At 38.6% G+C, this 27,702-nt stretch overlaps 1 protein-coding gene across 10 annotated transcripts in view; it reads left to right on the forward strand.

Annotated features, from left to right (window-relative positions):
• The window catches only part of CTNNA3 (catenin alpha 3), a 543,396-nt gene that overhangs the window by 77,853 nt on the left and 437,841 nt on the right, over nucleotides 1-27,702 (forward strand). For all 10 annotated transcript variants that reach the window (XR_014548214.1, XR_014548215.1, XR_014548216.1 and 7 more), the window contains 2 exons: nucleotides 16,277-16,540; nucleotides 23,500-23,703. Coding sequence is in view for 7 of the 10 variants with exons in the window: in XM_083614464.1 (XP_083470590.1) it covers nucleotides 16,277-16,540; nucleotides 23,500-23,703 (468 nt within the window). In the remaining 3 variants the exon portion in view is untranslated. The remainder of the gene's footprint in view (nucleotides 1-16,276; nucleotides 16,541-23,499; nucleotides 23,704-27,702) is intronic.

Below are 27,702 nucleotides of genomic sequence, written 5' to 3' on the forward strand. Positions count from 1 at the left end.
GGGCTTGCATGCATGTATGTCAGTTTTCTCTCTCTGTGGTCAGTTTTTATTTTTAAGTTTCAAGTTTTCCAATATACCAGACTTGCAGAAAACAGGCTAAAAGGGAAAATAAAAAGTCTGTCCCAACCTGTTGTCTATCCTGGAAGTTCAACAAACACATCATCTATTGGGGGCGTGTGTGCAGGCATGTATCTGTGGAGCAATCTCAGATGCTTAGCCAATTACTCCCCTCTTCCATCCCAGGACTAAATGGGATGATACGCAATTTTCTGTTTCAGAGCAACTAGGTTTTCTGTCTCTCTCTTTCTTCTTCCAGCAGCAACTTTGAAGGTTTCTGAAGATGAATCTTTCTTTGAATCTGAGGAAAATATTTTCTTCTATTTTTAGAACCTTTGTCCTTGGTGTGCCTTGCAAAAAACCCAGAAAAGTTTACATGCAGGATGTTTTCGTGCTATTTTTTATGGCTAACCCTTTTAGTCTGTAGTCATATATCCACTTACCTGAGAGTAAGACTAATTTGCTTTTGAGTAGACATGCATAAGATTGCACTGAAAGACTGCAGTCCTAAATGCACTTATTTGGGAGTAAGCCCCATTGAACACAGTGGGCATTAACCTCTATGTATGTGTGTAGTATTATGGTATTAATAGATGAGGAATGCATGATGCATAACTCTTCTTATTTATCTTCTTCTGCAGAAATGAATATAACTGAGCCTTAGCACAGAAACCTCTGCGAAATATGAGATAGTTGTAGTTATGGTGATTAAATTAAAAACCATTTGTCATTAATATTCCTTAAGTATCATGAATCAGGGGATATTTTAGGCAATTACATTCCCAGGACAATTAAAATGTACCACAGAGATAGGAAACCAATAACAGCTATAGGTAAACAGTGTTTGTCATATGCGTACGGGAAGAGAATAACAAGGCCATGAAAACTTGCATTGCCCTTAGGACAAATTAATGTGATGTTTTGTAATTTGCTATGCCTCTCTCACAAGGAGAATCAAGCATACAGATAAAGAATTTCTGGGTCGTAAAATTAAAGAGGTGGATACAAAGGTGGAGGCAAGGAAAATGGTTCTCCTCAATCAACCATAACTACCACCCTTGGTGGTATTCCTCTGGTGTTCTATAAAACACTGAACATGTTTTAATTTAAATCTTCTGAACATCTAAATAGATAGGGGGACATAGCCTCTCCACTCATATTCATACTGTTAACTACTATACAATGACCCCTGTGCTTAGTGGACTGTAGGAACATGGCTACTGGTATATGTTGCATTAATGCCCAGTGGGTTAATGGTCCATTCTCTCCTTAAATATGATTGAGCTTCCTGGCTTCCCTCTTCCTCCTCATTCCCTGGCTCAAACAACTGGCAGTAGTATTCAGTCACTGTGGCCCTGCTTAAGAGCCATGTTAATAAACCAGTTCAGATTAATCAGTTTGTGTGGAATGTCAACATCATCAAGGTGGCATGCCCTACGCGCATTTGGATGAACAAGTGTAGGGTGGCAGAGGAGCCTGTTGGTGTGTTGTTTTCCCTCACCCCAAAACATGCTTGTCTATTAAATTTATGTTCTGTCCTTCCTCCCAAAGGAGCCCAGGGTGACAAACAACAAGTGATAAAACAGTGAAACAATTTTTTCAAAAAACAATTCTTTAAGACAGGGAAAAATCTCAACTTAAAAAGGTTTGTTGAAAGAGGAAGGTTTTCAGTATGCACTGAGAAGACAACAGACTGTGCCTGCCTGAGATTCAGAGGGAGTGAATTCCAAAGAGTAGCTGCCATAACACGAAAGGCCCAATTTCTAAATTGTGTGGAATGGACCTCATGATAATATGGTATCTGCAGGAGGCGGTCACCTCCAGAGCACAGTGATTGCTTAGTATATAAAAGGGTGAGATTATCTTTCAGGTATCCTTGTCAGGCCTCACATTTTGCACCAGCTGCAGCTTCCGAATCTATCTCAAGGGCAGCTCCACACAGCGAGCATTGCAGTAATCCAGCCTTCATTTTACCCCAGATTCATATCTGAAAAGGGCTTTGGTTTTTGAAATATAAAGTTGGGTTGGTGGGGGGTAGGTTCAGGTGCAGAAGACTACATCTAGTCAGCAGAATTAATTCATGTCGCTCAGAGCAAGCATTAGTGGTTCTGCCAGTTTTTCCTCCTAGGCTGGTAAGAAAGGGCACATTTCTGCCATGTGTCCCATCACTGCTGCAAGTCCTGGGAATGAAAGTGGATTGGTGAACTTTGACAATTCTAATTATGAAGTTCGGAAATACTTTCTGCTCCTTCACTGCAGTGGTCAATGAATCCATAGGTTATCTGGGCCCCTTTCCTATGAAGCAACAATTGCTTTAGAGGTGGTGAGATCACTGTGCAACCAGTTAACTGCATCTCTGCAACACTTATTCCAACTTCATCTTTCAGTCAGCTGTTTTTCTGCTAAATGGAAACAGGGATGAAGAATGTGACATTTGATCTCTTCCAGATTGTGTCACAATTTTAGATACAAAGACAAATGCTTTAAATCACTTCAAAATAATCCCAAACGCAAATGTCTGCTCAGTTAAAAAATACATTTTGTGTTTGTATTTGATCTGTTGACCTCCACCTACAGCTCATTCGACATCAAAAATCTTTCATTTGCATAAGTTTACAGGGTTCATCAGGCTACATTTACACACAAACATTCCTAGTAGGAGTTATTACAAGGACATCTTCACGATGCTTGACCTCTACACTGGGCAGCTACTGAGATGTTATGAAGGAAATTGAGATAATGTGCTTGGTAATGATATACTGGATGCATTTTAATTGCCTCTCTAGAACATCAAGTTGGAAAAAAAGGACTTCTACCTCATTTCCTAATGGATGCAACTAGTGATTTGTTTGTAGCATATTGATTGACACAAATACCATGGAGACCAACATATTTGGGGAGAATAAATAAGTAAATCCCCAAATGCCTTACTACTACTACTACTACTACTACTACTACTTGTAGGGCGGTCTGAAAATGTTCAGAAACTTTATGTGGTTCAGAACAGTGCAGCCAGATTTATTAACTTGAGTTTGCCATATTTATCATATTCTGCCAGTGTTGAGTGAAGGATCATCATGTGGTGGTGGTGGGTGGGGTTTAGTGGTTGCATGGAGGGGTCAGGTAATTACTATTTTCCCACTCCACTTCATCTCATACACCAGTTACTTATTTTTTCAGCACTGTTTTCCTGCTACCACCATAAGAATCTAAGTATAGTTGGTAATCTAAGTATAAATTACCAGTTATAATAAACCTCCACCCATCCAACAGCAGCTGTGCAAAAAAGTGTGATACAAAACAGTGCAGACTGCACTTTAAAGTAAAACATGTTTTATTAATAAAATCAGATAGTTAATAATAGAATTGCAGAGTTGGAAGGGATCCTGAGGGTCATCTAGTCCAACCCCCTGCAATACAAGAATCTCAACTAGATCATACATGACAGGTGGTCATCCAACCTTTGCTTAAAAACCTCCAATGAAGAAGAGCCCACCATCTTCTGAGGGGGATCGTTCCATTGTCGAACAGTTCTTACTGTCAGAAAGTTCTTCCTGATGTTTAGTTTCTTGTAACTTGAATCCATTTGTTCAAGTCCTGCCCTCTAGAGCAGGAGAAAACAAACTTGCTCCATCCTCCATGTGACAGACATTTAGATATTTGAAGATGGCTATCATATTTTCTCTCAGTCTCTTCTTGTCCAGGCTAAACACACCCAGTTCCCTCCACTGTTCCTCATAAGTCTTGGTTTCCAGACCCTTTATCATCTTTGGTCACTCTTCTCTGTTTATGTTCCATCTTGTCAATATGTGAAAAGTTGGGATGTGGTTTAAAGTGTGACCTGATTTTTTCTCTGTAAGAGAGTATATTGGTTTTTGTAATTTGTTCTCCTTGAAGCTCACAGTGAAATAGTACTGAAAAACCATCGCTCTGTCATAAGAATAGGTCAGATTTATGCAAGACACACAGCTTTTAAAGTCAAATTGTGCACTTTCTCATAATATATAAATTTTATAGAGCTTTCTTTCACTTTATAGCTACAGATCTTAAAAGGTCTTCAATCCCACCAACCCATCTGTTTTTTATCAAATACATGGCAAATTCTCAAAAAGAAGAACCAGAGCATCCATGCAAGGAATGTCCACAAGTTTCCTTTTGCACTCAAGGACAGCTGCTTGATAGAACAGATCAGGTCCTAGAAGGCTTTCTAGCAGGAAGATAGACTTCTCTGCATGTTTCCTGTCATCTCCTTTAATCTACTGAAATGGGTTTCTGTTCTGTTCTGACAGGAAGGGAATGTGTAAGAAGAGAAAAGAACAGGTTCTGAGGGCTGCTTTGAACATTATTTTGTTCATAGGAGCACTGTGACTTCAGTTACATCAGCAGTGAGTAATCTTATTACTGGTGTCAGGTGGAATTATAACTCTCCTAATATATTCTTCAGAAGGTATTTACACGTCCTGAATAAAAATATACCACCTACATTCCCTTGTCACCAGTGGTGTTTGGTTATCTGTGAATGATACGGGCTACAGAACAGAGGTTGAATTTATTTTATATCTTAAAAGTGTTCTATTTCTAGTTAACACTGCAGTCCATAGAATACATTCAGACCACAATATACTTTCAATAATCGATCAGCAACCGCTATGTGCTGTACCCTGTGGGGATGTGCTAACTAGATAGGCACAGGGCTGATTCTTACCATCCTTGTGTGGGGATTGTAACATCTGATTATTTCATGAGGAAGCACTTGCCTGAAAATACCATATTATGTTGGTCTGCATCATCAGAGAGCCAGTGTGGTGTAGTGAGAGCCAGTGTGGTGTAGTGGTTAAGAGCGGTAGACTTGTAATCTGGGGAACCGGGTTCGCGTCTCCGCTCCTCCACATGCAGCTGCTGGGTGACCTTGGGCCAGTCACACTTCTTTGAAGTCTCTCGGCCTCACTCACCTCACAGAGTGTTTGTTGTGGGGAAGGAAGGGAAAGGAGATTGTTAGCCACTTTGAGACTCCTTAGGGTAGTGATAAAGCGGGATATCAAATCCAAACGCTTCGGTGTTGCTAGTTTCCAAGCCTTCTCTGTGGCATGGTAAATTCTGCTGTTTTCACACGGAATTGGTTTTGGACAAACAGTTAATCCATTATCATCATCATTATCATTATCACCTGCAGGTCTCAGAGTGGGTTACAACAATTTAAAATTCAGTATTAAAAACAGTTAAAACGAATTACAGCCACAGGAATAAGGCGATTGTAATTAAGAAAATGAGGTGATCCTTGCACAGGAGTTGTGCTACATCAAAAAGGACCATAATGTTGGCCTAAGAGAGATAATAAAAGCATTTCCAATTCCCCATTCAAAATAAATGGGTGACTACATGATGCATTGCACTACAACAGCACTTTTCACAATGGTGATCCCTCTGCAGTAAGAAACCAATAGATTTACAAATGGAGATGTAAAAATTAGAATTTGTAACGGATGCAATTGGATGTTGTATATCAGGGATGTCCAACAGGTCGATTGCGATCTACCAGTCGATCGCGGGGTGTCCCTGATTGATCCTGGTCGATCATGGGACCCTGATTGCCCCCCCAAACTCAACAACTTTGGCTCATCCTCCCCCCCCAAAAAGCACAACAACTGCCAGATTTTTAATAGTGGGAGTAGATCGCAATCTCTTGGAAGCTGGACAGCCCTGTTGTAGATCAGACACAATGTGAGACTCAAGCTCACTATCCATACCTATGGAATAACCAGCACAGGAAAATTGGAGATTCTACATTTTTAAATGACACTACTAGCCAAACATTTCACTATTATGTCCTGTGGCAAGATTTAGAATCTTGGTGGTCCAGAGATTATTTTATTCTCTAGATAAAAAAACATTCTCTCATTCCTATTATGGGAACAAATGAACCTTTTGCCACAGGTAGAAAATAAATGCAGGGTTCTTGATCTTTTTGAAGTAATTTTGAATTATTGCAAGTATTAAACTATATAATTATAAAGCGAGCCAGTAGCTCTCATTGATTCTCAGACATATTTTATTTTTTAAATGATGAAGTATTCACAAAGCATTGGGTGCAATTAGTATTTTGCTTAGTTAAAAAAATTAAAAAAACATTGAACACCCAAATTTCACAAGGGTTCTTGCCCCGGAGTCTTGTACTCTTCTGCACATTAGCAAGTGGTTTATGTTGTCTCTTTAGATGGCAGCCATTCTTGTATCTTAAAAATATTTGTTAATCAGAATAATTTCATTAGTGTGGTTTTTTTTAAAAAATGCATCTAAATTGTACATACTCCTGAAATATGCACTTTGAACATCTGTCATATACAGACCACATAGAAGTCCAGATGTGGTCTGAACTTCAAGAAATAACATCAAGGCTCTGTAGAAATTCAGAACTACTCTTAATAGAAGTTTTTTTAAAAAAAAATGATTAGTTTCTTAGCAGATTTGGCATTTAATTAGACTAGCAAATACTGTCTGCTACCAACTAGAGTTGATAGAGATGGATAGATGCATGCCTATCTAGCAATCATATCTGATTTTGAACAAAAGTACTCTCCCTTTTTCTCTTACTCAGAACTGATAATGTACAGTATTTACAAATATTTTTGTTCATATATACTGTACACTTAATTGCTTCAAGATGAGTTCAAAACTTTTTTATTTTAAATCAGCATGCACATGGAAAATCACCATAGTTCTCTTAGATCAAATTAAGGAAGAGGTAAGCCACTGATAAGGAATTCTTGGTTATTTTCCAAATCTATCTTACTTTAAAAACAATTACTGAAGCAGAGTACTGTTTGGGGATCATGCAGGTTGGCAAATTAGTTAATAGCATTTTAAAAACAGTTCTACTTTTCTTCTTGGTTCAAAAACCTGTTTTTAGTTATCTTTATCTTTATCTTGAGCACCAAATCCATTTACTAAAGATTGTATAATTTAGTTTATTTTCTTTCTGTGGCTTAGGTGCAACTCATATAAATGAAACTTCTCCAACTCAATAAAAGAAGTCAGAGGTTCTTTAGAAACACTTAAGCCATAGCATAAACTAGATTCACCAACCAACAAACAAAAAATCTCTTTTGCATTTGCATTGGCTAAAGTACTTTCAAGTAGAGCTTTTGCTGGTAATACTATGTGTTGTGATTTGTTGTCGGTTTACTGAAGTTAGTAGAAAACATAGCATTATTTGTCTTTAAAAATTAAATATTGTGAATTATAGAACCAGGGGCATAAGTACCATCTCCCTGTGTTAATTTGTTGATTAGTTTGGAGCAGGGGTCAACAACCTTTGTGTCTGGATTTTCACTTTTTGAAATATGGAAAATCTACATTCCGTTAAATTATCCTTTATTATGCATTTATTATTGAGATGTGTTACTTGCCCTATACTGTAGAAAGCACCCCCACCAGCCGGTTTTCCAATTAAATTTCTTGCCTTCTGGTGCTTTTCTCTTGCCAGTGTTTCAGACCAATTATTTACCTCCTGAGACATGGGTTTTTGAAGTGGAACCCTTTGTCCAGAGAAGGGGAGTGACTTGTGGAAAGGAAGTTCCTGTGTAAAAGTGGCAGGGAAAGGATTAAGCACTGCTCCCTCCAATTCACTACTGCAAAGTTCTTCCTTCTGAGGGTGCTTTGCAACACTGACAAGACTGTGGGTCTAATCTTATATCTGAATGCAATATAATGTGGCATTTGACTCTTAGCCCCTGGCAGATTTCCAGGGGTGATTTTATTTTCCAACAAAGCCCCCATAAATAATCAGGCAAGTATCTGTATTTTCACTAACTATGGCACAGATTTATAGAAAGAGTTGTTTAAGTAGACTGCTGAAGACTTTTTCTTATGGCAGTATATACTGAATTTAATAGGGTTTTCTCAGTAAGTGTTTAATATTAGTCTCATTTCAGATGTCCTTAAAACTAAAAAAAAAAAAAGGATTTCCATCTCTCCTTTGCACATACAATATTCTCTTTCTCTAGCTTTCTGGTTTACAAAAGAAGTGGAAGAGAACTTGGGAAAGACAGGAACAGATGACACATCTGTTATGTACTGAAGTTCTCACCCTGGGCCAGCAGGGGGATACTGTAGATAGTTCAGGTCCACATATACAAATAAGGGATCAAAAGTGACGTTCAGTGATTGCATAGTTACAGAAAATGGTTACTGTTGCGTTCTAGTGGAGCTCTATATAAGCAGGCTGGCTGAACCCTTCAGTTCTGTTCTGTTCTGGTCTGTGAATAAACAAGAGCTGTTTGAAGAATTGCTGTGTCGTCTGATATGTTCACCCACAACTTAACAACATCTGAGCTTAAAGGAATTTGAAATACCAAGATGCACAAAAATTAAACTTTGCAATCCAAGATCCAGTTGAATTTTCAGAATTAAAACCCTGGTGCATAGCTTTGAATGTTAAGTTTCAGAGCTGCTTCATACAATCTCCAAATAAGGAGGTAGAATTCTGGACTGTTCCTCAGACTACAGCCGTGTGTGTGTGTGTGTGTGTGTGTGTGTGTGTGTGTGTTTCATATTTCTGAATATTTTCCCATGGAAAAAGCAAATCAAATCCTGGTTGCACTAGTTTCTTACATGTAGGCAGCTGCAGTGGTTCAGTCCAGAGTTCTTCAATCTTGGTAAGAAACTAGTATAGACCATACCATTAGCAATTGAGTGAATGCCTTTTGAAAAATAAATTGCAGGTGCAGACCATGGTGTGACCTTTAGCAGTGCTTTAACCCTTTCCTCTGATGTGGGTAGGGGTCCTGGGTCTGTTTATTTCCATTGTAGATGGAATTTCCTATTGGAGTGAATGTGAGCTTCTCCTAATGCACATAGCAGTTGCGTGAGGCCTGGCCCACATTAGGACAACAGTGTTGGGAGAAAGAGAATTAAAGATCTCCTGTCCCAATGCCAAAGTGAATTTTGAAGTATTTGAAAAAAATTGATTTTGATTTCAAATGCTTGAATTGGAATTAAGGCAAATTGTCCTCTTTCTGTTTCCTTTGCTTTTAGGCAGGAATTGAAACAATAGTTTAAATGCTGAGAAATAATAAGACAATTAGTACCTAGAAAATGCTGTAAATACCACATTCATTTAGCCCAAATCTGTGAAACAGATTGGTAAAATATCTGCTTGAATAAATCAAATATGGGAGGAGTAGATGTGTTAATATTCAAAGGAGCTGTAATTCTTAAACATTGAGGAAACTGATATATGAATGCAGGCTGTGTCTTTTAGGCCTGTCTTTGGGATAATAGATGGGGAAATATGTTGAAAGAAACTCCCATCAAATCTCTGTCTTACCTGTTAGCTCATGGTTTGGGTGCACTGTGAAGTTGCATAGGTCTTCCTACTTTACTATAGCATAACTCTGGCAAAGCATAATAAAGCAAATGCTAATTAGCTTCACAATTTTAAAATTGCATTAAAATTGCCATGGTGTTTATGCTCTTTGAATTTTACTTAGATCTATTAAGGGTTAAAGAGGATGCTGTATGTAGCAATGTGAAAGTTAAATAAATGTAATTATTTACTTATACAAGTAGGCTGCTCATAATTATACAGGTATGTTCTCTGCAAACACTCCCCCCCCCCAAGAAGGTGCCTTCTGAAGCTGAAAAAGGACCTGTACTGGCTGCTTTTCTTGACAAATGCTGATGCTGTAAATTATACAGCTGTTCTTCCTCTGTATGGATTTTGCAGTACCAAGAGCGATTTATAGGTCCAGAGTGCAGCTGTTGAAAGTCATTTATTCTTGGTTCTCATATTAAATCTATCATATACAAATGCATTAACATTCAGTACAGAACTCAAGGGCTTAAGATAGTTTTTTCCTTCTTCATGGTCTTGCAGCCTGTAAATATTCTCTGGTTACACAAAACACATTTTTGGCTGTCATTTATTATTAAGTTCATATTTAAAGAGGGGCTCCATCTTTTTATGATTTCCCCTTACTAAATATTTGAGGCTTTTTTCATTTAATACTATGATTTATATATATTTGTTTTAAAAGCCTCCTGTCAACGTTAGGGAAAATTGGAAGCCTAATAAGCATGTTTGAATAAATTCTTTTGCATTAGTTTTACTGTATGTCACTTTAAAACGTGTTCAGGTTTCATTAATGTATTATCTTAACATATGCCAGGCTGACTTTGGGAGATCAGTTTTAGTGTTCATTAGTGTAATTTGAATCTATTGCTTAACAAACTGTATTTTTAAAGAAACATTCCTTTATACTAGCATGAACAAGAAACAGAGCCCAGGGTAGTTCCCTGTAGGAAACAGAAACAGGTGTGGTTTTCAGTAACTGGGATCCCTGGCATCACTGAGCAGGCTTAGCCACCATCTCAATGTCGACCGTCATTTCTCTCATAATGTGAATAAATTCCATTCTCTCTGCTGTTGGGGGGTTGTGATTGCACTGTTATTCCTGATACTGTGTTGGCCCAGCTTTACTAGCAGAGATCCTGAAGTGGGTGCAGAATGCCCCTGTGCACAAACTCCACATTGCCTAGGCAGGCACATTATGTGACCCATAAGAGCAGCAAAATAACCAGACTGTACAACTGTGATGGAATAAAATCAGGCCAAATCTTTATTGACAGCAGCAGGCAGGGCAAGAGCTGGCATGGCATTGGGTCCCAGGATCAGTTCATCATCCCACAAGCCCCATGTTGATGGAATGGATCCGCTGGGTTTGGATCACTCCAAACCTGTAGGACGGGAGTTGGCCAGTGTTGAACCTTGCCGTGGTGCTCATTTTGCTGCTTTATTTTATAGAGAAGTACACAGGATTATGCTTTTAGGAAGATATAGTGCAGATAAAACTTGATAAGAAGAATGGAGAATCGAAACACCTGTTTCTAAAATTGGCAATTGCTAATAAACAAGTGGACAGCCTGTGGCTCCTGACTCATTTTCTGTGTCTGACACAATCTGAAAGTACCCCATTCTTCCATCCCATCAGATTTCCTTCCTTTATGTTCCTTTCTATTTTATTTCCTGGCTTTTAAAAGCCCCCTCTCCTTTCTATGTAGTTTTAGAACAACTGGAAGGGTCAGCATTTTATTTTATTTCTCCCTTTCTCCTAGTTGTATGACTTGGGGCGGGGGAGTCATTTATGTATGAACATGTATATAGCATGCTAAAGTTGGAAAAGGAAATACTTTCACTTGCTTTCCAGAATAGTGGGTACATTGTCTGCTGAACTAAACAATGCTTTGTATACTTACTTGAGAGCAACCCCAGCAAACTCAGTAGGGCTTAGTTCTAAACAGACCAGCATATGATTTGGATTTCTAATCTGAGGTGCAATGTGAAAATTGAAGCAAGGCAGCATTTATGCCAGAGCAATTGGAGTGCTTTTGTCCCTGACTCTGCCCATCATTGGTTCTGGCTCACCCGCTGCTTGCATGCACCCACTAACAGATTTCCCAGAGGATTGATAGGAAAAGGTTGCCCACCCCTGCTGCAAATATAATATGGAAGACTGTTTCCACAATGGGCTTAGTGAGTTCTAGGAGCTCGGCCCAACTCCCTTGTCTCAGAATACCTCAATAGGAATTGCTGCCTAGTAGGTGATAGTGTAAGGACAATATCAGGGAAGACGAGGAAATAAATGCTAGATTCAGCCTAGCATCATATGGACATAATGCCATCTGTACTCCTTGTATTAGTTTGAGTTTGATTTCATTGAGAGATGATTTTGAAATAATATTTGAGAGCCTCTTGCAACTATATAGCGGAATTTAAGTATTTTAAATAAATAAATAATCGGGGTGGGTGGGCTGAAATCTATTCTGTATGTGTTGTGTGTCTCTACAATCCTGACAGTTTCACATGAATCTAGACCAAGTATTAAGAACAGCTCACTGGAATCAAACTGCATCCAAGACCAGGAAAGATTATATACCTGAAGAGTCTGAGCTGATTTATTGCAGAATGGATCCACAAACTGGTGAAGGTATTGGTGAAGGACAAATCCAAATGACACTAATCCCATAAGAGGCTACTAATTGGATTTCTTAAAAATATTAAACTAAAAGTATCTGAGAACAGGTCAAAACACATACAGTGACTGAAATTGGTGTACAATGCATATGAAAAAAGCTGAAGTTACAACAGATAATACATTCTTTTCTCTGATTTCAGTACAAGTAGATATGATGTACATGCCTGTGGGTGGCAACTGGTGTGTGCATAAGAAATTGAAAAATTCAGAAGTGTAATACTTCACCAACTGAAGCATGGAACCTCAGTGGCCAGCTGAATTTCTAAATGGTGCTGAGAACTCATGTAGAACAAAATGAGAATGAAATGTGGTAGTGAAGCTCAAAATCATCTTAAAGTTTTAAAAAGTTAATGCTGTTATGTGGAGTAATTGGGTTTTATTATCTGTTTTTGAAAATGTGTATCCTAACGCCTTTGCTAACCTGTCTGTGATTTTTCTCCAGGAAAGGTGTTTGTTGTACATCTGGGGATAGGTGTCTGGTTTTTTGGGGGAGGGGGGTAGTATTATGAGTTTGTGAACCCCTCCATTGTAGGTTCAGGTTGTATATATATGTAAATAAACCATATATCATAAAGACACCACTGTTTCTGCTGTGTCTCATTTCCAAAAGGAAACACAAACCATGGGTAAGCGCCTGGAACCCCTGGAATCTCGCTTGAAGACTGTGGTGGCGTGCAACAGTATTCAGGTTCTTGGATAGATATAAAATCCATTTTCCACTATCCACTAGCTCATCACCCCTTTGATGATGTATTTGGAAACACACATTAGCTTAAGCTCATATGATACTTCCTGGTGAATAATATATCTGTGGAGTAGTAATATGATGCAGAATGGCAATTATATGCCACACTGGCTGCAAACAAATCCCTAGCTAGATGCATATTTAAAAAGACGAATTAATTTACCTCTTTTACCAAGGAACAAGTAAGATATTGGTTTCTTTTTTTAAAAAGGTTCTAGTAAATATCTACAATCCAGCCAGCAAAGCCATCTCCTTTAATATAATTTTTAGCATGATTGCTGATAACTTGAGAGGTGGATCATGACTGTAATTTAATAAGAACTCACATTTACAACTTGGTAAAGTTGTCACAAATGCTTTTCCTGGTAACTGGTTTTGGGCTATGCTTCATGTAACTTGAAATCTGACACCAGAATATAGTTTCTATATACAGTGGTACATCGGGTTACAAACACCTTGGGTTACAGACTCCGCTAACCCGGAAGTAGTACCTCGGGTTAAGAACTTTACCTCAGGATGAGAACAGAAATCGCGTGGCGGTGGCAGTGGGAGGCCCCATTAGCTACCTTAGGTTAAGAACGGACCTCCGGAACAAATGAAGTTCATAACCAGAGGTACCACTGTAATCTTATGTCTTCCTTCCTTTTGCAGTTAGAATAGATTATATGTTTCTTGATTGTACTTCAAGCTGTTTGTAGATAGCATGCTGGAAAAGTATTGCTTTCCAGTACTGCCACATCTGGTATCCTCTTCCAAGACCTGCCATATTGATTCTAATCTGATCTGGCCCCAAATGAGCACCATCACAAAGTGTCATTCCTATAAACTAGTTTTCATTCCACCTGATTTTTATATTTAATCTGAATTCACTGGACTTGCAGACTTTACACAGGTGGAAGATACGAAACAATATTTCCATTTTAAGGGATTGTTTCTGTTCATACAGCCATTAATGGAGAGCTCTAGCCTACCCCCCCCCCTTTTTAGCAGACAGATACTGATCTATCTAGCTACCCATTGTTTATAACAGCAGTGTCTTTCAAGTGCATCAAATAGGCTCTTTCCCAGACCTACCTGGAGATGCAAGGCAACAAGTCTGGGGCGATTTGCATGCAAAACAAATGCTTTACCATTCAGCTACAGCCCTTCCAGGACTGTTTTTATTCATACTCCCTGCAACAAATTCTCAAAATGTGAATTACATGAAAATTATACAGTTGTGTGTGGAGAAATAGGAAAAAGCTGCAAGGAAAAATATTAATGGATCTTGAGGCATGTGCAAGTATAATTAACCTTCATACCGTTGTTAGACAGTAATTAAGCTGCATTTATTAGGGATTTTATGGCAGAGGATAGAAATCGTACACAAAAATCTAAACGATAATAATATTTTTTTAAAAAAAATAAAAGTCAACCCCCACTTTTCCTGCCCTTTTGCTATATTTGTAAAATAGGAATTGAGTTGCAAAGTAGAAATAAGCTCAGGGAATTTACTTTCTTTGTGTTACTAGAAAAATAAACATGCTGCTTTTTTGAGCTTTTTATCTAAGACAAGATGCCAGCATGCTCTAGTTCATAATTACAAATCCCAGGATGTTTTGTGCAGCTACAAGTGCTAACCTTGGGTGCTTTTTTCTCCAGGAATCTTCTTAAAATTATATCTTATTGTTCTCGGTTTAGAATGTGTTATATAGCGGTAGCCAATGTTTTGCTCCTTAAAAATGTTGGTTCTTTCTTTTCTCAGTTTCCTTGCTCACTCTATTTTTTCTAGTTTTGATTATTGTACATCTTGTACTCTTGGTACTATAGTATCTTGAACTATTTCTGCCGGTGCTTCAGGTTCAAATCTCACCTCAGCCGTGAACCTATTAGGTCGGATTAAATGAACCTCACTATTTGCAAGATGAGGTCAACAAACTGACCTACTTAGGGTACTGAGATCAGTCAGGATCAGGTTCATGAATAGCTAGGAATCCTAGAGAATGGGTATGATGATTCTCCATTGTGCTTAAACTGAGCAGCTGGCCCTAGCAATCTGGTCAGCACAGTAGTCTGGATTAATAGGTTTGTGAAGGACTTAGAACACTCAAAAAGTGCTATAAATAATTCTGTTCTTTACATAGTGACAAGTACTTCCAGTGGAAAATTAATATATTTCCTTGGCTGGGCAGAATATAGCATTGGATTGTGTTGCATTGTTTGCATACTCATTAACCCATATGCATTACCTGAAACATGCAGAACGTTCATGAAAATGCTTCTGTTGTGCTTATGATTCTTCTTTGAAGCCATGACCTGTAGCTTCTGATTATATTCCTACTGTTTCTGTTTATTGCATTTTTAAAAAATAAACAACCACTTTATGGTGTTACATTTGATGTGGTATCCAAATACATACTATTGGAAACTAAAATTATAACTTCTCATCGTGGACAAACAAATTCATTGTTCCTCCACCTACTAAGCATTTAGTGTTTTGAGTTGCTATTGAAAAAGAGTCTCCTGTCTGTTGCTGAGCTGATATAGTATATTCTTTAATGACGTGGTTGAATCAGGATATGGGGCCTGTGTGCAACACTAATTTAACCACAGTTAAAACATTGCCATTTCTTAAGACAATTCAAAATAAATTATGGTCCTGTTTGGGCTGTCTCCAGGCTCACAAGGGAAGTGGAACAGAACAGTGGCACCTACTGGCAGTAGATTGTAAGGGAAAGTAAGGCAGAGTCATATGCAGTGAAATTAGGTCAAGTATGACAAAGTCATGTCTAGTAAGGTCAGATCAAGGCAGATCCTGTAGGGTCAGAAGCAGCACCTTTGACAGAGCATTGTGATAGCATGTTCTCTCACAAGGAAGGCTGTTGCTTCAGCAAGGTGGACAAGCCTGAGACCTTCGTCAGATCTGCCTGTGCTTTTAAAGGGCTGTTGTTTTGTTCTGCAGCTTTTGGCTCCTACAGCATAGGGGTTACAGAGGGCTGCTGTGGGGGTGAACTCTGATTGTCAGATACTGCATGCAAGCAATAGGAGGTGGCTATTTTTCGCTCTGCCATGCCCTACTTGGGAAATCCTGGTGGGCAGCTAGCTGGAGAAGATATTCAGGCTACATGATCCAGAAAGGCAGTTCATGTGTTCTTAAGGGCAGTGAACAATTACTGTGGACTGAACTATTCCAGGCACTCTGAAAAACAAACAAACACAAAAATATTTCTTTCCTTTTGAGCTAGAATTCATTTCTTTCCATTTCATCCTAGGCATGTTATAAACGAGCAGCAAAACGTGCTGCCGGAGAATACACAGTTAATAAATCTTTATTGAATTTTTCTCTCTTTCTTTCTTTAGTAGATACAGAACAAATTGAAATAATGTGTTGCTACACTGCTTGCCAGTATTTAAGTTGAAATAATAATAGTAATAATCCCCATATGTATGATTTTCTTGACAGGATTTAAAATCCAACAATCAACGCGATGACATTGCAGCAGCACGTGCTTCTCTGAAGGAAAATTCATCTCTTCTCCATTCAATTTGCTCTGCTTGTTTGGAACATTCAGACATTTCATCTCTTGCAGCCAGCAAGGACTCTGTTTGTAATGAAATACAGAATGCTCTTGATGTCATTTCCAATGCTTCTCAAGGAATTGGAAATCAAAAGGTTCAGTCGACAACACAGTCTGCTACTCTTGGAAGTGCCCTTGATGAATTTGAGGTAGGTGAATGTGTAGCACTGTAGCACACTCTGTAAAATGGCCTCATTTATTTTAAATGATGTGCTTGTGGAAAGTAGCATACCAGAAAACCAAATCTTACTGACCTATGTGTGATCAGTTTCATAGCAGTTCTCAGACATGCTTCCAGCCTGGCTGATTTGTTTTGGTGAGTGATTGTGACCTGCAACCTACGGATCAGACTTAAACATGGTATCTACTAAAGCAGGGAATAGCCAATGTGGACCATCTGCCTCAAGAAATGATGGGACTTGTAGTCCACAGCATCTGGTGGCTATCACAATAGGTACCCCAGTACTATAGCATTGATAGAGCCCATTGACTAATTTTACAAATGACAAATGCCTCCACAGGGCTCCATGAAAACAGCAATAAATAGACAATTAAACATCAAGACAATCAACTACCCAGTTAAATCCCAATCTTTAAAAGCAACAAAAGGTGACATAATGGCAACAGATAGATATCTCAAAAATTCACAGCAGCAAGTTCGTCTCACACCTTCTTACTATTTAACAACAATTTATCCAAAAATGCTCTGAATAATAAAAGTTTTCATATCTATTTCCCCCCAAATGTGAAAATGAAGCTATGCTACTGGGCTTTCTTGGGCAAAGGGGTCTACAAGGAAGGTTTCACTGTTTGAAAGACTTTACTCTTGCCCACATCAGTATGAGCTCAGAAAGAGATGGCATTTGGAGGAGGGACCTTTTTGGTGACCCATTTTAGAGCATGGAGGCATGTTCAAATAGGAAGAGGCAATTCTTGGGCCATTCTAGATCAAGATCATTTAGGCCTTTAAAGATTAAAACTAATATTTTGAATTGTGCGTCAGAACAAATTGGAGCCAATATAGTTATTTCTGCAAGGGTATTATAGTCTCCTACCAACCAGCTCCAGCCAATTAATAGGCTGCTGCATTTTGAACCATCTGAAATATGTGTTTATGGGGCGATACATGATCATTTTTGCACAATGCAAGTTAAAATATACTAAAGATATTAAAATACGCTTCTCACATATTATGGAGGGAGGGAATCTGCTTCTAGCAACAGGTCACTATCCTTAATGGTGTGCTTTGTTTTGGGGGGGGATGTGTTCATGGAGTTGGGGGGTTGCCTCTATGTATAAGCAGAGCACCCATATATACATTTTTGGATCCTGGCCTTAGATTATATTGTTAAATGTCTTCTTGTTCATAGACTTTTTCTATATTTCTTTAACCCAAGTAGTGCAAATGGTACCTTAGGCTGAGTGAGTTAGATAAAGCAAAATTTATTGAGTATCTAACCTTTTACGAATGTTTGAGAATTAAATTGTTTCATTTTTCTTTATTTATGGGGAAATGGCATTGGATAAGAACCTGAAACAACCTTTGCTCTATCTTCTGCATTATAAATAAAGTACAATGAAATAAATGGATGTAGTAAACAGTCTGTTGGGAGCCAATCTCATTAAATGTTTATAGTCTGGAAATATTTGAAAGAGCTTACTCAACAAGTACTGTCTGGAAGCTTTCTTAATATCATTCATATACAGTATGGGAAGTTAGGATTTATACTTGGGCAAAAGCTGAAGTGAGTCTGAATACCTCCCAAAGCTTTAGGCTTACAATACATTCTAACAATACTATATATGTAGTTGTGACTGTAATAAAAAGTATAATACTAAATGTGTAATAACTGAAACTTAAATCCCCCATTAGCTGGTCAGTTACTGTACTGCATTCCAGCTAGCTGTGTAAGAGGTCTAGAAATGCTTGCAATGTGTTGATTTAGTCAGCTATCTTAGGGAAGCATGGCTACACCATAGCTCTTCCTACGACAATTTTAAAAAGTTGAGCATGTTCTTCGGAATCATAGCTGTTTTGTATGTTCATAGCCCTATTCAAATGACATATGTGGAGATACCAATGTGTGGACCAGGAGGTAAGATGAGATAATTCATAGGCCTGAGCCAAGAAGACTACTTCTGTGACGAAGACCCTGATAACTTGAAGACTTTGTGGCACGTCCTAGCTCCAGCAGTGCCCCAGTTACCTCCAGCATCTCTTGAGAAATGGCATCATAGCCATCTGAAGCAGAGGGAAAGGAATGACAGATAGACAGTTCTTTCTCGATCCCCTGTACAAAGGACCTGGACATACGGTTCCTGATTCACCTGTGGCAGCTTCTTTGTCTGTGAAATCAGATGAGGTGGTTCTAATGGGGGCAGGACAAAGATACTTGTAGGACCTAAAGGAGTGTGTGGCCATCTCCCACTACCCCAGGATTTGGCCTCTGTGTCGCTTTCCCGGCCCCACAGGAACAAATGGTGCCATTAATTCCTGGGGGTGTGGGGGAAGAGATGCTGCAGTGGCAAAAAGTGGAGGTGGTGTGAGGGAGAAACCCCTACTTATCCTCAGTGGCTGGTTCTCCCCTTACCTTTAATGTTCCCTGCAAGGGCTTTTCTACCCCCAAAGCAAGCTAATGGAGTTAAGACAGCTCATTAAATTGTATTGGGTTTTTTTGGGGGGGATTTGTGGGTGCAGGAGTGACCCTTAAAGAGGACTCTGTAGAGTCCTCACTCCATGCAAGCTAATGGAGCAGAGCCACTCCATTAGCTTCTATAGGACAGGGAGAAAAACCTTGCTGGGGTCCAAGATGGCAATCCTTCTCCAGCTTAGACTTCAGTCAAAAGTGGCGAAGAATTCAAGGGCTTAAAAAAGCTAATCTTTTCTTTGAGGAGGATGTTAAGGAGGCCCCCTGCAATTTCTGAGAGAGAGTTTTGTCCGTGTCTCTAATCTGAAGTGAAACCAAGTTAGAGTGGCGCTGTTACGAGTATTTCAGATGATGTATAAAACTGGAAACTTGGTGGAAAAGTCTGTAGCTAAGCATTCTATTTAAATCTAATATCTTCTTACCACACCATTAATTCTACAGGAGCAAAACGCATGAAGCACTCAGGCAGGACAGATTAAAAAATCTGTTTGATCAGATCTGTCTACTGCAAATGCTCACTCATTTGTATTGATTTCGTTACTGCTCCTTTTAAACTCATCAATGCAAGTTGCCCAGCACATATCAGATTTCTGTTGGTAAGCTCAATTGGATAATAAGATGGCTCTTTATCTTCAGTCTTCCTCCACCCTCAGTTCTTTTTTTTTTTTAATGAAGGAAACATAGAGATTTGACAGAAGTTGTAGTAAGAATTAAAACACCATATCATGAATCAAATATCACTTTCTTGTGTTGAAATTATGGATGCCCAGGTGAACTAATATAAAATGAATTTATGTACCTAAGATGATCACCACTGCAGCATTTGGTCATACTACATATAATTATTATTTTTAAGTAAGTTGAGAATTTTGAATATTTAAAAAACAACAACCATTGGGTGGTCTGATTTTACTCACAGTAGACCCACAGCAATTAATTGACCTAACTTAGTCATGTTCATTAATTTCAGTGGGCCTAGTTTTTTTAAAAAAGTTAGTTGAATACCACCCATTTTCTCTGTTCTCCTTCACTTTGTCAGTATGGTTTTTAATGGATTGCCTAGCTATACCAAAATTATCAATCCCTCCGATTGGAACAATAGAATTGCAAGTGAAGGGACTCAGACTGCAAATCACGGATCAACAATTATGGTTGAAGGACGGGCCTTGGCAGTACCTCTAATAGGAATGCTTTCTCTTTGGAATATCAATCTGCATTCACAATCCAGAGTAAGGAATCAGGGCATAAGCAGATGATGTAGACCAATTCCTTGAAAAAAAAATAGCAACATATATACTGAAATCTAAAGTTGGGACAGCCTGCAAAATCTCATCCACAAACTATGTACATTAGAGTGGGCAAGTGTAATTATTTAATAATTTGTTAACAGAGCTTAATGATTTGATGTACCTTGTAGCAGTGTCTTGGTTATAATATTCTTGAGATTTTGCTAGCTTAAGGTATTTGATGGAAATAAGAGGGCACAAGAAGGGCCTGCTCATTTCAGCTTTTTAGTTTTAGCCTCCTACACCATTTTAGCTGCTGGTTGTTTCATATGACAGTGATTTTGAAGGAAACTTTAACACAAGCCTCTCGGTACATATTTGCTGAGAGCAGTTTCTTAAGTCTAGTTTTTTTTTAGAAAAAGATTTGATGTTTCTCAAACTTTTGAAATGCCGAAACCTTCTAATGTTTCTCTAATTCTTTTGCCTCTCAACCCACTGACAGCCATCTCTTTAGAAGATGAATGCACTCTTCTCATAGATTTGGCTTCATTGATGCTGATGTTTGGTCAGAATCTACTAAGGAACAACTATGTGGAAGGTGACCCATTTGATCACATCAAAATGGAAAGTTAGATTATATGGAAAAAGTCAGAGTTTAAATATAGCTTTCTCTGTCTCCATAAAGTTACAGTTGGTCCTGGGAGGCCGTCATCTTCTTGTGTGGACAGGGGAGTGGCTGGGCAGCTGGTACCACCCACCTCTGGCTGCACTGGACATTCCAAGTGGGGTGGGCCTCACTCACAAGGCCAACCAGGTGCAGGAGCTGGCCCAGCATTTTGAAATTTAATTTGTTCATTCAGACATTTCTACAAATGTGTTTGTTTTCATTATAGTACATAGTTCCTCAAAATACCCCACACAACCCCAGATTAAGCTTTCGTTGCTGCAGTTCCTTAATTTTCCTCTCTGAAATAAGTCACAGAAAAAGATATTTCTTGCTTAATTAAATACTGCTAATTTTCATGAATTCGTATTGTAGTTAGAAAAAGACTCCCAGAAGAGTTCTCTCTCGTGTGTGATTTCCCTTTGCAATCAGGCAGACTCACCCTGCTGTGAGAAGAGGGTGCTGCAAAAAAGAAAAAGAAAGAAAGAAATGTAATAGTTTGATGAATTTCTAATGTCTGTTGCCATTATCGTGAGTTAGGAAAGTGATTTGCTTAAATTAGATATTATGAAATTGATAATGCTTTTGGATAAACAAAGCAACATTATTCCATTTTCAGATAAAGGAATTTCATACACACAGAGAGAAGCTTGATATATTCATTCAAAATTTTCTAGTTAAACAAACCTCACTTTACAGAATGCACAATCCATTTCATTAATTTTTTTCTTCAAACACTTAACCCTCAAATCCCAAGCAGTAGATCACCAGCATTTATTTGCATATGTCTTGCCTTATTGAGAGGGCTCAGGATCACTTAAATGCATGGAATAGTGGCAGGAGAACTCCTGAATTTCCCGTTTAAAGATGCCCCACTTGCAGCAAGAGCAACATTTATTGGAAGAAAATGGAGGGGTCAGATGCATGCAGAAGCTGAAATGATATTTATTGTTGCTACTACTGCTTTTTATTATTGATGATATCTGTAACGTTTTTATTGAAATTGTTTTAATGTATTTTAGTTCTGTCTTTACATATTACTTTGAGATTTACTTGTAATGGTAAGCAGTATAAAATATATTAAAAATAGATAATTATACTAATTTATAAAACTACTTCTGCAAGTCAGCATCCATGGAAAAGTATTTCTGAGGCCAGTTCCTTTATCTGCCCCATGATCAAACTATGAAGAGGAATTTCACATCAGAGTTTGTCATTTGATAAAAGGAACTGGACTAGGAATCCATCATCATCTTTGAGGCCAATTTATTTTACTTTATTTTATTTTAGGAATGTATTTAGTGCACCATCAACTATAAGTTCTCAGGGCAGTTTTCAAACATAAAATTAACATAAGGCAGGGGGTTTCAACCAGTGAGTCATGCCCTCTTGCATCTCTGCCTCCTAAAGGCTTGCACAGCCATTTGCTGTAGCAGCCCTGGCTGCAAGCTCCTCAAGCTGCTTCCCAGGTCCCTGTGGGGCAGTGTGAGGGGGCACCTCTCTTTGGGGCAGGGTGAGCAGCTCGGAGACCAGGGTGGCAGCAGTGGCTGCCTGGAGGACTCGCAAGGAAAAGGGAGGAGAGGAGGCTGAGGGAACACTCCACAAGGGAGGGTGTTCAAAAGGTGAGAGGCTGCCAGCTCTGCAGGTGAGAGGTGACATAACTGGGCTCCTGAGCCCCACAGGGATGCTGCTGAAAGAATGTAGTTGGTCAAGGGAGCTGTGGACTCAAAAAGGTTGAAAACCTCTGCCTATAGTAATCTAATTCTTCATATGCAGGAGAAACCATATTGTGCTTTCTGCCACATTTATACTTCATTCATTGATAACTGCTCTGTGGGCCATGGGGTTTGAATGACACAGGGTCATTCAAGGGAGAGAAGAGACAGGGTGTGAGTAGGGATGGGCTTAAAAAATAAATAAATCTCAGTGTTGAGCTAATTCCTATCTTGCTATTGATGAGAAGTGGGTTATTACACCCCCAACCCCAACCCCACCCCATTCTGCTAAAAATCTGAGCAAATCTCACATATTATATGCATATTATATGCACTGACACTCCAGGTTTTCTAAGGTAACTAGCACTCAAGACATTCTGGCATCTGAGGTGGACACCAAAATGGCACCTCAACTCCCTGCTAGAGAAGAAAGGGTTAGGGAAGAGCTACATCAGGAACAGGGGAGGAAGAAAAATTGACATCAGGATTTGCTGCCCCGGCGGATCCTGTCACCTGAGGCAGTCACCTCACCTTGCTGTGGGCTGGCCCTGGCCAGCGCATAAACAGATAATACAACAATTGGTCTGCCCTGGTTGTCTGCCAATGGGCATTTTGCAGCCATCTATTGCATGTATTGTAATGTACCCAATGAACAAGATCTTTGCTTGAGAACCATATAAATGTACAACTTTGCTTTGAATTTCTTGCTGTCCTTCAGAGATGAAGATTATCAAGATTCAAACAGTAGGATGGTTACACTGGGGATATGATATATGCATTCCAGCTATGTGTTCAAGAAGACCAGTGTGAGCATGAGTACTCTTCTTATTTCCCCCTTTTTATCTTACCCTATAGAATCTGGTTGACTTGGATCCTTTTACTGTGAAGGAAGGCAAAATAAGGCCATCGCTAGAAAAGCGTTTAGAAGGAATTATCAGTGGTGCTGCTTTGTTAGCAGATTCTTCTTGCACACGTGATATTCACCGTGAGCGCATTATCACGGAGTGCAATGCTATACGCCAAGCCCTCCAAGATCTTCTTTCAGAGTACATGAATAATGTAAGTGAATGTTTTACTCCACCCACTCTTGCTGTTTGTCACTGTTTTCTGCACTGCTGCTTACATGAAGGTAGTCCAATAGTTATTGGTGTCTACTGAGTAGTACTTTGAAAATAAAGCTTAGTCAAAGTTTTCTGAAAGGTATTTATATACTGCTGATTCTCAGAATAATACTTAATATGTTGTATATGTACAAAGTCGACCTTAACCCATGCTGCTCTATGGTGCCATTTTTGCAAAAGTCAACAGAAAAGGAGATGGTAAGTAATTTATTTTTTTTAGCCTTCTTGTTTTCTCAGAACATTAGAAATAAGATATCTGTGATTATTATTCTGTAAACATTTTCCTGGTACATGTGGTTATTTTTAAAAATAGCAGTATGTCAAGAGTGATCTTAAGGGGCCAGTGTTCAGTAGGGGAAAGTCTTAGATTCACAAATCTGAAATGTTTATAATGTATTCTGAAAAGACAATGCTTAGATGTTGGAGGTAGACTTTTGATTGAACCACTACTATAGTGAATGTTACTGGCAGTAAAGAGATAAAACAAATACCAGCAACGCTACTAGACAGAACTACTTCTTCCAGTGTTTGATTTGGAAACATAACCTCTCTGTTGAACAGATAGATATCTTACTCTTATTCAGAAAAAAATTTGGGAATGAGTTTTGTTGAGTAGCTAATGGTATTCATGTTGAGACATGATATTCTTTTACTTTCTTCTCAGGTGTACAAACTATTGACGCTATGTGTTCTCTCAGGTCCCCCCCCCCCAAGCTTTATTGATCATGTAGTGCTTTCAGTATTTTATCATAGCTATAGAGAGATATCTACAATATATATGAATTTAATAAGATGAAAACAATAGGGAAAACAGGAAAGGAAGATGGGTAAACAGAGAAAAATGTGTGATTATTTCTAGTACAATTATTTCAGTTATTTGTTGCACAGAATCCAGGTATCCTTCCTCTATTGAATATTCTTCATATTCAAATTGGGAAAATGGGATTCTTCACCCAGATAGAACATGTATTGTTAATGTGGCTGAATGAATGCCATAGTTACTTACTGATTATTTTCTGTAATGGCAAAGATACAACTACAGTCATACCTCATGTTACGTTTGCTTCAGGTTGTGCATTTTGAGGTTGCGTTCCGTGGCGACCCAGAAGTACCGGAAAGGGTTACTTCCGGGTTTCGTCGCTCGCACATGCGCAGACGCGCAAAAAGACATCACACGCATGCACAGAAGCGGCGATTCGCGACCCGCGCGTGCGCAGATGTGGGTTGCGTTCTTTTCAGGTTGCGAACGGGCCACCGGAACAGATCCCGTTCGCAACCAGAGGTACCACTGTATTCACAGATGTGGACACCATTGTGTGAAGTTGTATATTCCCACCTTTCATTCTGTCTTTTAAAGGAATGAAATGCTTGTGTGCTCCTATGGAGTATTACCACAGAATAGGGAACTCTCAACCCATCTTGGGTTTTGTTGTGTTTTTTTTTTAAAAAAGATTTTCCAGAGATTAAGGCAATACCCAGGAGGTTCCATCTGACACTTCCATTTTAGGAGCTGCAAGGTGACATTCAGCCAAGTTTTACCCAGAGGAGACCAACTGAAATTAATGACTAAGTAAGAGTAATTATAGATTCAGGAAGGTAGCCGTGTTGGTCTGACACAGTCGAAATAAAAATAATAAATAATAAAAAATTGTTCAGTAGCACCTTATAGACCAACTAAGTTTGTTCTGGTATAAGCTTTCATGTGCACGCACACTTCTTCAGATCTGAAAGCTTATACCAGAAAAACTTAGTTGGTCTATAAGGTGCTACTGGACATTTTTTTTTTTATTAAGAGTAATTATTTTTTGTAGATCAGCTCCAAGTAAAATATATATGAATACCACCTTTTGTTGCTGCTGCTGCATCATCATCATGATGTACGGTATTGTTTACAAGCAAAGGCTGTAAAATAAATGGAAGCATGGTTATCTCTTCACAGCTAGGCTCCATGCCTTCTCCAGTTAGGATAAGTATAGCAACAATACAATTCCATTTTTGAACATTTGTATGGAGAAGCCCTATAATTTACACTGGCCACTACCACAGGTCCGCTGCTATGATTCTGTGGAGCCTGTGACACCTGCCCAGGTATTTAAAAAATAAGAACTGCCACATCTATCTGACATGCAGCTCTTACCCTGAAAAAGATTATCCATCCCTGGGCTGGATGAACAGATTGTCTGGATCTAGAAAAAAGCAACTTTCTATGGATTCCTAAGTTGCATGCTTCCATAATAAGGCTAGCTGCTCTTGACTGGACAGTAGACTGCAGCATGTTTGGAAGATTTTTGTTTGTTTGCAATGAGTATGTGGAATTTTAGCAACAATACTCTGTTCCAATTATTAACCTGTGCCTGATCCAGGGGATAATTGGACATGTGCAGAACAGTGTAAAATATCCATTTTCAGGATGTGAGAACTATATATATGAGAAATGGAGACTCCAAATATTTCATGCACCTTTTCTAGGCAAGCAGTTTCGTTTATTTCTTAACATAGTCACATCCTTTTAGAGAGAGTAGATGAATTGTGCAAGGTTAAGGGGACCCTGTGGGTTCATTGTATGTGATGTAAGTATAGAACCCCCCTCACTGTTGTTCATTCCCAGTTATCAGAAAATTCAGGTCTCTCATATTCCCATGTTTCTGTAACCTAGTTTAATGTAATTTACCCATACTTCTATTTTGAATGATGCCTGGAGTATTATTTGAATAAATGAAGTTCTGCTGTCAGTTCCTTTGTCTTTGAAGTAGCTGGTATATGAAAAGCTTAGAACATAATACATATGAAATAAATAAAAAATATGAATCCCTATCACAGAAGAAGGCTGCCTGAATCAAACAAGAAGCTACACTTTGCATTTGTGCTGCAATTTTTCATTACATTTCATTATAATGACTTGCTGAGCATTGTAGCTGCTTAAAATTTGATTGCCAGGAGCCACTGAGCAATCAAATTTTCAGGAGCTGCCATGCACCCAGGATTCATTTGCATTAGCCCTAGGATGTTCTTCTAAGTCAGAATGAATGGTCTAGACTTGAAGTATTAAGAGTAGATGCTAAAATCTGCAAAACAAAATACACTCTAAGAACACAAAGCTCTATGAAAATGCTTTAAAACAGTGCCTAAATTGAGACATGCTGTATCCATAGATGTATAGTGGAGAGAATCCAAAATTAGAAATGCATACCATGGGCTGACAATAAGAAGAGACAATAGCATCAGATTAAGGGATACAAGGCTGCCTTCCAACAGTTCTCTTAGGGCTCATTTAATCTCCTCTTGTCTCATGGCTGTACAGTTTTATTACACAACATGATTCCTAGCAGAAAATATATACAGTAATATTGAAGATAAATGCACAAGGTGAACAAACAGACTGGATCCTGCTATTGAAACCGGGATGCTGAGCTTTACATGTTTCAGTTTAATATTACAGCTGTCAACTATGATACTCTGTGTGCCAGGGATCTCAAACACCTTCCTCACATTGAGAGGTGGGTAGTGAGCTGCCTGGAATTACTAGTCAGAGCAAATCCTCTACTATCCTGTATTATATCAAGAATAGGGTCTAAGGTGGATTATGATATTTTTTGCTGTGCTATTTTATAATTCTCTCTCCATCTGCATGTCCTGGGTGCAGAAGGCAATGACCCTATAGTTAAAAAGATGATACCCACTCTAGGTATCATGATTAAAGATTTGTTGTATTTTATTCTTATTGCTTTGAAGAATTTGAAGGATCCATTTGCTTATAAAATGCATGATCCCAGCAAAAATATATTTTGATTTAGAGAAACAAGAGCTTCCAAATGAGCTTAACGTTGTGGGGATCACAGTTATTCATTGTGACAAGCTTTTCAAGTACAATTGAAGAGTAGAAATGTTTGAATGACTTCTAGTTCTTCCTGAATTATTTAATCTTTGATGATGGAGA

The sequence above is a fragment of the Podarcis filfolensis genome (genome assembly GCF_964270895.1).
Source record: "Podarcis filfolensis genome assembly, chromosome: 5".
Classification (NCBI taxonomy): domain Eukaryota; kingdom Metazoa; phylum Chordata; class Lepidosauria; order Squamata; family Lacertidae; genus Podarcis; species Podarcis filfolensis.